This window comes from Octodon degus, unplaced genomic scaffold, assembly GCF_000260255.1.
Source record: "Octodon degus isolate 3935 unplaced genomic scaffold, OctDeg1.0 scaffold00353, whole genome shotgun sequence".
In the NCBI taxonomy this organism is placed as follows: domain Eukaryota; kingdom Metazoa; phylum Chordata; class Mammalia; order Rodentia; family Octodontidae; genus Octodon; species Octodon degus.
The window spans coordinates 262,410-273,732 of NW_004524929.1; the positions used below are offsets into that span (position 1 = coordinate 262,410).

General features: G+C 37.3%; 1 protein-coding gene across 1 annotated transcript in view; it reads right to left on the reverse strand.

The window, feature by feature from the left end:
• Window positions 1-601: 601 nt before the first annotated feature.
• Atp7a (ATPase copper transporting alpha) overlaps window positions 602-11,323 on the reverse strand; it is a 173,366-nt gene continuing 162,644 nt past the window's right edge. Inside the window, exons 18-23 of the mRNA XM_004648103.3 lie at window positions 8,056-8,202; window positions 5,640-5,782; window positions 3,760-3,963; window positions 3,067-3,184; window positions 1,606-1,708; window positions 602-1,217 (exon numbers count right to left, since the gene is read on the reverse strand). Of these exons, the coding sequence (XP_004648160.1) occupies window positions 941-1,217; window positions 1,606-1,708; window positions 3,067-3,184; window positions 3,760-3,963; window positions 5,640-5,782; window positions 8,056-8,202 (992 nt within the window). The 3' untranslated portion in view covers window positions 602-940. The remainder of the gene's footprint in view (window positions 1,218-1,605; window positions 1,709-3,066; window positions 3,185-3,759; window positions 3,964-5,639; window positions 5,783-8,055; window positions 8,203-11,323) is intronic.

Here is an 11,323-nt window from a genome sequence, read left to right on the forward strand (position 1 = left end):
GATCTTCCTGCCTCGGCCTCCTGAGTGCTGGGAGGCATGTGCCATCATGCCCGGCAATCCAGGTAATTTTATGACCTGAATATGTTTAATAGTGTTCATCTCAAAAATCATTTGAGTGGAAGAGGTTCAAAATGTTAAGTTTCTGGAGTGAGACTGATAGACTACACTAAAAACAATTTACAGGAAGAGTGAATTGAAAGTTAGAACAGAGCTAGGCTGGCTGAAGGAGAAATTTAATATATTTTTTACAACAATGGAAAGATAAAACACAAGAAAGCCATTATAAAAGTTATTGGAAAAGTTATCACTTATTTTTATCAATGAAAAACAGCCTAAACTTGGCTCACTCAAAGGAAAATAACAAAAGACATCTTGGAATAACTAAGAAAGCAACTACACAGATAAGGATACAAGGAGAAGGGGAAAGAAAGGCTTCAATAAATAAATAAGGCACATCTGTTCTTGAACAGTTTTAACTGTTTACTTTCTAAACCAGTACTTTATATAGTGCTTTGAAAGTCATTGCTTCCTGGGGGATAGGCTGAAGAACGTCCTCAAAGTCATGCTCTCCAAACTTCAAAATTTTAATTATCCTCACCTGTTTTTGTGGTCAAATAAAAAAATCTATCACCTTAGCAGCTAAATCAGCAATCCCAAAGTGTACAGTTTAATGTAAACCTGGCTATCCTATCTTATCTGTCACAAATAAAAACAAAAAAAAGTTAAAAAAATACTTCATTTTCAATAAAACCAGGTTCAGAGCTCATGCCCCGAAAAAAGATATTTCTGTCATTAGACAAAGGCAACTCAAACAGAATCACTCATATAAGAGGATGAGATCAACACAAAATCTTTCCACGATACTTTGAAAAGCTAAGGTGAAGGCATGAATGCATGTCAGTGCATAACAATTTCAACTAGCAGCATTCTCCGTGGCCTTTTACAGTGTGGTGTCATCATATTCCCTGAGGTCTCCCACCAGGAGTGAGTGCTTGTCAGGTTCACTAGTAACAACACTATTTAGGGAACGTTTATCAGACAGTAGTGAGTTTATAGAGGCTCTGCTGTAGTTCACAATCCGATCCAGCAAACCCAGTTTAGGAGAATTTCTTGAGGTGTCATCTATTCCAATATGAACGCTGATTTCTGAAGGACTCTTCTCTCCTATCTGGCTCTGGGCATGTAGTTCGGTTTTCTCATAAGTTGGTTTCCTATAACTGGACAAACACGAAAGGACAGTAGTTTATAATAACCAGATAACTCAATGTCTGCTACATGCACAAATGAAAGACTTGCCTCACATAAAATGTGCAAAGGTGGTCACTGTTAGGAAAGCAACTCGAAATGAATCATGTGGAGTCACATGATCAGAAATCCCACTTCTCAGAGCCACTGGACTAGATTTTACCCAATTCAGTGCTTGTGGTTATTATGTATGAACTATATGAAGTGACAACTGCATAACAAGTCATTTTTAGCTTACAATACTTATTAGAAATGGTTTGAGGTTATAAATGATCAGTAAAAGAATAAAATCTGCAAAGCCTGAATACAGACAATAAAAGGCATAGAAAATAGCCACATGAGCAAGCCATCATTACTTACAGTTTGAGAAAGAGAGAAGAAAGTACCACAGAAACAGATGAAGCAGCCATTGCTGCAGATCCCATCCAGGGTTGCAAAACCAAGCCAATGGGCATAAAAATTCCTGGGTAACAAGTAAGATTAGTTAGAGGAGGTAAGAGTATATGGATTATCAATGTGCTTCTAATAACTAATTTCTTTAACATTCAGAATTTTAATCCAGTTGGTGGTGGAGAATTGTTGCCAAGTTTTCACAAACAGTGTTGCTATGAACATCCTTGAACAAATCTCCAGCAGCCATGTTTGAGAATTTCCCTAGTGTATATCCTGAGGGTGAAACTTTCAGGTCACAATACCAGGGGCACATGTTTAGCTTTAGGCAGATCTTCCTCAGTTGATCTCCAAAGTGGCTATATCAGTTTATAATCTCATGGAAGTTAATGTTGTACAAGTTAATCCACACTTGGTTTTGACAAACATTTTAATATTTACTAACACAATGGAGATACAATATAGACTTATTGGCCTTTTAGTTGCCATTTGATTACCTGTTTGTTTTTTTACTTTTCTACATATAACATGTATTAAAAAAATAAAAAATAAAATAAAAACAATTACTGGGAAATAGTAAAAAATATATAAACTGTGTAATTTTTTAAATCATTTGTTCCATGAATTAATCTTACTGGATTAAATTGTTCTTTTGCTTTTTGCCCTCAGTAATTTATGTACTTGATAAGGAGCTTTGTAATTGCTTTAATGTCATTTCATGTTTTTTGTTTGTAAACCAGAGACCATAAGAAGAAAGTGATAACTATTTCTCCTGTAATTACTAATTCCTACGAAATCTCTAAATTTAGGAGATTCTCAGGTATATATTAAACAAACATAGATTATTATGTCTTGCTCATATTACTTTAACTCACCCCCTCTCTCTTCTTACACACACACACAAACACACACACACACACACACACACACACACACACACACACACGGGTCTCTCAACCAAAAAGAATACTTGTTGACTACAATAAAATATTAAGAAGAGAATTTTCTGTGATAGTCACAAATATGTAACAAGACCAAAGCTAGAGGCCAGGGAGATGGCTCATATATTCTTAGGCTATAGTGAACATTACTGAAGATGAAAATTATTAGTTTTACCATTATATCTCACAATACCAGCAACCTATATAACAAAGACTAATAGTATGTTGACACATGCCTGCAATCCCAGCTACTTGGGAGGCAAAAGCAGGAGGACCACAAAAATTAGACCAGCCTGGGTCAATTAGCAAGACTCTGTCTCAAAAAAAAAAAAGTAAATAAAGAGCTAAAGATGTGTCTCAGTTCAATCCCCAGCAACAAACACAAATGCACACAGTCACACACCCCAAAATTAACAACACTAAAATTTTCATATGATAAATCTCTTAATGGCTTCAGTGGGAAAAGGAGTAATAATTTTGCATCACCTACCAGCAGCGATAGGAATTCCAACAAGATTATAAATTAGAGCAAAAACAAAATTTATCCGAATCCTCTTGACTGTTTTTCTTGATAAGTCAATACTTGCCACTACATCCAGAAGATCATTCTGAGAACAGAAATACTGGTAATATTAGTGAGAGATTCTAATTTTGTAGTAGTTTTTGTGCTTGATACTATGTATATCAGCGATATGTACTTTATGATAGTGTGTAAATTAACTACAAATCTCAGCTATTGCAAAAACTAGGGTTCTTTTTTTGTGGTACTGGGGATTGAACCCAGGACCCTGCACTTGCCAGGCAAGTGCTTATTCTACTGAGCTATCTCCACAGGCCCTATTTCTAGGGTTCTGAAAATATTTGTAGGGCTATGTAATGGTATAAGGATAAAACCATATTACAATAACTTCAGCGTTTGTTAAAGGTAATTTTATTGCAAATATTACCCTAAATTTTATTCTTCATGTTGTAAGCTTTATAATTTGCTTTCATACTGCTGGATTGAGACAATAGAAAATTAATAAGAATTCCCATATTTATATCCCCAATTTTCCAGCTCCTAATTGCTAGGAATATGGGAGTTAGGACTGAATCACTGTGCTCAATATACGTTATGAAACTATCACTGACAATGTTGTACAGTCTCACACTCCCGAGAGGTCAGACCATGGGACTTACTTACCCTTATCAAAACCACATCAGCTGCTTCAATGGCTACATCTGTGCCTGTGCCGATGGCAATTCCAACATTCGCCATTGCCAGAGCTGGGGAGTCATTGATACCATCTCCTACCATGGCTACTTGCTTCCCCTCCTCTTGAAGTTGCTTTACCTTAGCAACTTTGTGGGAAGGCAGAACTTCAGCAAACACCTTAGTAATACCAACCTACATGAGGAAAATAAACTCAATTTATTGCATGAGTACCTGGACCATAACTGAGCAATAATGAGCCATCATATTTTTACCCCTCAGATGCCTACATTTTATGGCTGATTGCATCCAGTCATAATGTAGAGAAGTGAGCTTTTATATATACTGGTGTAGACTGTACAAATGGGTATTGTCCTTTTGGCAGCACTTATCAAACTGTGCATATAGGGGCTGGTGAGATGGCTCCGTGGTCTAAAGCACCTACTTAGAACAAGCTTAGCAAAGCACAGGGACCGCGGTTCAATCCCCCCAGCACCACATGCCAGCCAGCCCCGCCCCCTGGTGGGCTGAGCTGGCCACACACACACACACACACAAATAAATAAATAAAATTTAAAAATAAAAGGATACAAAGTGTGCATATAATCTGATCCAATAATTCCTACTTCTAGGTATATTTTGGGTAGATTCATATATATCCAAAGATGTCAAGGGTGTTTACTACTGCCTGTCTGCAACAACGAAATTTTCAAAATCACCTAAATGTCCATCATTATAGAAATGGTTAAATTATGATACACTCATACTATGATATCCCATTCAGCAGTGTACAAAAAATAACTTCTATGTTTCATATGAATAAAGTTCTAAGAAATAATTTTTAAAAATGCAAACTATTGATGACCTGCACAAAATGATTCAATGATGTTAAAAATACCCAAACTACCCATTTGTATATGAGCATATATGCAGATAAAAGTGGGGGAGCGGTAATAACTGGACAGGGAATATGGGAAAGGATGAGAAACTCTTTACATTCTTCTGTAATTTTATATAAAAATATTTGTATGTTCCTTCTGTTATTTACTAGATTCACGGAGAAAGCATTCCAAAGAAGAAATGATTGAAAAATATTGGAGGCAAGAAAAATGTGGGCATCAAATAAAAAATGGCACGTCAAAGTGGTACCTTAAGAGAAGAGTTCCAAGGGGCCGGGGAGATGGCTCAATGGAATAAGCACTTCCCTGGAAAGCATAAGGGCCTGAGTTCAATCCCCGGTTCCGGAAAACAAAAAAAAAAAGAGAAGAGTTCCAAGGGCCAGCCAGATAGCTCAATGGACTAAAGCTGCAGGGACTGGATTTGATCCCTGGCATGCCATGCTGGCCCTGTCCAGGGGGCGCACTGAGATGGCGACTAAGACTGGGCATGGTGACGCAGGCCTGTAATTCCAGCACTTGGGAGCCTGAAAACAGGAGCATCACTACAAGTTCAATCTACGTAGTGAGACCCTGTAGATCCTGTAGTAAATACATAAAATTAAAAAAAGTTAAAAAAAAAAGAAAACAGTTCCATCTGTGGTGCTCAGGAAAGAGTAGGGAAACCTGCAGGGAGCTACTGCCCATTTCAGGTGTAAGACCTTGGGAGCCTCACTTAGGCTGGGGTACACTGTTACTCAAATATCCCATGAGCTAAGCAAATACTTTTTACTTATACCAATAATGCAAAAAGCCCTGAGTTTATTAAGCATAGTATGCTAAATCTTCTGTAAGGATCTGGATATAGCTACTTGGTGATAATGAAAATAACAGGTAATATGATTTTCTTAGCATCTGAATATAAGAAATAATCCACATAGGAAGAATTAGAAGTCACTACTTGCCTCCACCCCAACAATTAAGTACACCAATTACCTGAGAAGCAATAGATCTAGCTGTTTTACTGTTGTCTCCAGTCATCAGAACTACTTCTAAGCCCATAGATTTCAGAATGTGCACAGCCAGCTCTGCTTCAGGCTTCACTGTATCAGCAATGGCTATCAGGCCACACAGCTCATCTAACATAGCATCAGGAAAGAAAAAGTTTGGAATATGAAAGAAAGATAATATTTTAATGTAAAATCTCAGAAAGAAATGAACTTTGTTAAATGGGTTAGCTCAAACATCTCTGAACTCAAAACATTTCTGAACTCACATAGACTTTATACCACAAACCTTGTAACAAATTTCTATATCTGGTTATGAGAATTTTATAGAAGTAACTAATGAATATAGTTGTTTTTTTTGTTTGATTTTGGGGGGACTGAACTTGGGACCTTGCGCTTGCCAGGCAGGCACTTATACCGCTGAGCTGCATCCCCAGCCCACTAACGAATATAGTAATAGAAAAATGAAAAGAAATGTACTAGCTACTAAAAAGCAATATTCCTTAGAGAGGTATTTGCTAATAACTGCAAATGTTTTTTAGTAAATTTAAAGGCAAATGAAACTAAAACTAATAAATTTCTTTTTAAAGTGGCGAGTGGGGATGAAAAAGACATTTTTATATATTGGGAAAGATTACTACAAAAGCATTCTATTTTTATATATAGAATTAAAGAACTTACTGTATTCTACTTTAAAAACAAAAATAAAAAGCCATTTTCTGCTTCTCCCTGGATGTAAAATTGCCAGAAGTTACTGCCTTCATAATTAACAAAGATCATAAATGTTGAACAATTAACCTTACAACTAGAATTTTTTTTTTTTTTTTTTTTTTTTTAGGAACCGGGATTGAACTCAGGCCCTTGCGCTTGCCAGGGAAGCGCTCAGTCCACTAAGCCATCTCCCCGGCCCCACAACTAGAATTTTAAAAAAATAATTTAACAAATGAAAGCACTTAAAACCTCAAGATATTTCCTGTACTATTATTTATAACAGTGAAATAAAAGGAATACTCCAAATGTATAACAGGAGAATGACTATAGTGTGAAAGTTTGAGGGGCTGGTGAGATGGCTCAGTGGTCTAAAGCACCTACTTAGAACAAATTAGCAACGCAAAGGGACCGCAGTTCAATCCCCAGCACCATGCCAGCCAGCCCTGCCCCCTGGTGGGCTGAGCTGGCCACACACACACACACACACACACACACACACACAAATAAATAAAAAATTTAAAAAAAAGAAAGTTTGAGCATTAAGTTATGTAGCATTAAAATAAAATTAAAGGGCTGGGGATATAGCTGAATGTTAGAATGCTTGCCTAGCATGATACAGGTGGGCATGCATAAATAAATAATAGGCAGGTAGATAGGTAGATATTAAGTAGCAAATATAGAAAATATTTTATTATGTAACATAAATTGTAATATTTGTACAAGGGCTTTTAAAATAAATTGTATGTGTACAAGGGCTCTTAAATTTTTATTCCGTTTTATTGAAGCAAAGTTTACATATAATATAACGTGCATACATTAAAATACTATATATACAATTATGTATATGTCAACAAAATCAAGGATGCAACATGAAATCAAAACTGTGTCAGAATGATGCTATTACACTTTGCTGTAATTTTACTGTTATTTCTAGGTTTAAAAAATCTATGATTAGGCTTTATGTAAAAAAGCTATGGTAAAAAAATAACAAAGATAAGTAAATGGTGCTTAGGCAAGCCCAAGGACTGAGATTTCATCCCCAGTATTGCATGTACCACCCCTGGGCACAACCGAGTCTAGGCATGGTGGCGCATGCCTGTAATCCCAGCTTTGGGGAGGCTGAAAACAGGAGCAGGAGGATCATGATGAGTCAGAGCTGCATAGTGAGACCCTGTACCGAATACATAAATCAAAAAAAAGATAAGCAAATGTAAGAGAATTTTTTAAGCTCTCTGTGTTGTGTGCATGCATGTACACTTGTGTGTGTGTGTGTGTGTGTGTGTGTGTGTGTGTGTGTGTGTGTGTTTTGAGACTTGAATCCAGGGCCTCCACCTATGGCTTTGTTTTTCTGTGTGTGATACTAAGGATTGAACCCAAGGCACTCACAATAAGCTACATACATAGTCCTTTTTAAAAAAAATTATATTTTGAGACAGGGTCTCAACAAGTTCCTAAATTGTCCAGGCTAGGCTTGAACTTTCAATCCCCCTGCCTCAGCCTTCCTGAGTGGTAGGATTATAAGTGTGCATCACTACACCCAGCAAGACTCTTTAATCAGTAACAATTACATGTTGCTATCATTTTCAGTTTGTATTCTGCTGCTTTTGAACAAGCCTCATGATTTGTCTCTTAAAACATAAAACATTAACTGACATCATCACAGGGAATTATAGCATACTTATGGAAAACCTTACCATCAACTGCCACCAATACAGCAGTGCGCCCTTTTCTTTCATGCTCAATCATAGAATCATCTATGTCATTATTAATGATGAGACCATTTCTAACCATCCACTCCCGGTTGCCAATGAGGACTTTGTACTGCTGAGTATTAGCAGCATCTGAAAGGAAGTATGGAAAAATATTTAGTGAGTTTATTTAATCTTTATAACAACTTTGAGGCAAGTTCTTCCTTTCTAACCTTGTAGTCACTTCAGTGCATTTTTAGTAGAACACCGCTTACAACACTGATTTTTAAGTTTTCTAGGAATATATTCTGCTCTTCCATGCCTCTGGGCCTTTGCATACCTTTCTGCCTTCACTTGAAATATCTTTACTGGAACCAGGGATTGAACTCAGGCCCTTGTGCTTGCCAGGGAAACACTTACTCTACTGAGCCATCTCCCTGGCCCCTCCATCATATTTTTTAACAAACAGTTAAAATGTTATGTTCTTAGTGAGATTTTCCCTTTGACCTTCTATAGCAATTCAATTAAATACAAAATATTTATTTTGCATGAGTAGCTAATGTGTTGGTCATAAATATGCAACCATGCTTATGTCTCATTTTCAGCTTGTGACTATTAACTTTAAGCTTTAGACTTGTCTGGCAATTCAATTACATTTCCCTAGGTTACATAGTCTTCATTTCTTTTGGATGGATATTTCAACCGTCGCCTCTCCTTTCAAATCTCCAACTTCTCCCATATTTACATACAGATGATGATTCTACTTCTTATTACATGTTATGGCTTATGTCTTAATGTCCCCCCAAAGTCTTATGCAGTCTTGCAGAGGTGACTGGTTCTAAGTTGTGTGATGCTGGGATTAAGTGTGTAGTGCTAGGATCAAGAATCTGTGGTTACTAAATTTGTCCACTGATTGATTCGGCGTAGTTCTAGGAGTGGATAATGGGAAGGCACTCCATGGGTGTGAGTGTTAAGTGTTACCTGTATTTAGGGTTTGTATCTACATTCTATCTAACCACTGTAGAGCAAGCAGCCTAGATATAATACAAGGGAGAAGAAGAGGGCTGCTATGTCATTTGCAGCTTGCTATTTTGCTTCTTCACTACTTTGCTGCCTTCTCACCATGAACTGTTTCATCCCTGCAATGCTTCCCTGTTTTAAGCCAGCCAACAATGAACTAAAACCTCTATGAACTGTAAGCTAAAAAAATCTTTCCTCCTATAACTTTGTGTGTCAGGTATTTTGTCTCAGCAATGAATAAAACTAACAAACACACTAGAAAAGGAAAACAGAAGCAACCAGGTGAGAATTCTGATAAGCACTCACTGCCATGTCTACACAGGTACGTGTTCCTCCTATATCCATATAATCTATCGTCTCTGGTTTTTGTTTTGTTTTTTGATTTTTTCTTTGGCAGAACCCGGGATTAAACTCAGGCCCTTGTTCTTGCCAGGGAAGCGCTTATTCTACTGAGCCTTCTCCCCGGCCCCTGTTATTTTTGTTTTGAGAATGGGTCTTACTATTTAGTTCAGGTTGGCTTTGAACTTACTATGTAGCCCAGGACAGCTTTGAATTGGAAACAGTCTTCTTGCCTCTACCTCCTGATTGCTGGGATCATAGCCATGTACCACCACACCTAGCTTCCCTTCTGTTATTATTAACTGACCCTGCTCCGACTTAAGGTCAATCTTTTCACTTGTGCATTAAATCCTTCTCCTTGTTTATTGTAGAACATGTCCCCCAACAATTTTCCCTGTTGTTTTCTCTGTTGTATACTGCCCCATCTTTTAAAAAACTCCAATCTCAACTACCTCCAACCATTGTATTCTGTGCTTCTGCACATAGCATAACTTTATTTTATTTTATTTTTTGCAGTACCAGGGATTGAACTCAGGACCCTGCGCTTGCCAGGCAAGCACTTATTCTACTGAGCTACCTCCCCAGCCCCATAGCAAAACTTTAAGAGTGTTAACTCTATTGAGTGTTTTCAATTTATGTTTTTCCATTCTCTTGTGAACTCCCTCCAATAAAGCTTTTGTCTCTTCTATTTCAATTAATTGTTAATACAGCTTAGCAGTGACCTTTAGTTTAATTAGCCTAGTGGTTTACTCTCAATCCTTTTCCTATTGGCCTCATTAATATTCTTCTTAGTCACTTTTCTCATCACTGGGACAAAATATCCAACACCCACAATTCAGGAAGGTAGATATTTCAGTCCGTAGTTGCCTGGCTCCTGTGACATAGGAAAGCTGTTCATGACATCGTGGCAGGAAAGCAGGAAGCAAGAAGGGAGAAGCATGGGGCAGTATATGACCTTACACGCCACTGCCCCAGTGACTACCTCCACCTATTAACACCATATTTAGTTATAAATTCATCAGTTAAGTATTCCACTCATCATTAATCCCTATGATCAAATCACCTCCCAAAAGCTCCACATATGAGCAAAAGGATTTTAGGGGACATCTAGATATAAATCACTATATTCTACTCCTGACCCCCAAAAGATTTATGTATATGCCTTTACCCATTTATATATTTATGTACACTCCTTCATGCATTCCTTTATGCAAAAGACATGTAAGGGAGTTGTTAAATCCTAAAAGTTTCAGCATGACTAAAATATCTAAGTACAACATCACCTTTGAGACTCAAGTCAAACGCTTAGCTGTGAGCCCTGTAAATATCAAAGAGATTAAATACCCTAACATACAATGATACAGGATAAACATTCCCATTCTAAAAGAGAGAAAGAGAGGGATAGAATCCAATGAGACGAAGACTAAAACCCAAGAGGGCAAACATTAAATGCTACAGCTCCATGTCTAGCACCTGGGGCAAATTATGGCCATGAGATGTTAAATCCAAAGGTTTGGGTTATAATATCACCTATGGTTGTAAGCATCAGGGTTTTTCTTCTCGGCTGGCTTTGATCACTCCTTGCAGCTTTCTTGAGACATTCCATGTTTCTGGTTTTTCCAAATTCCTGGGTCTCTACTGCACTTTTGGCTTCACTGTCATAGTTTCATGCCCTGCCTCTCAAATATAGTCACAGCAAGAAGCCCATTTATTGAGAAACAAATAGCAATGAGATAGTTTCAAACCAAATTGGTAGGACAGTTTCAATAATTAACACATTGCATAATTCTTCCTAGTGGTTATTTGCTGTACAAGATGCGGACATGATATGCTATTTACAAACACCATTAGAACAAATCCCTCTATTCATTAAGAGAATGTAACTATGCATCTATCCTAACCACTTTGAATACAC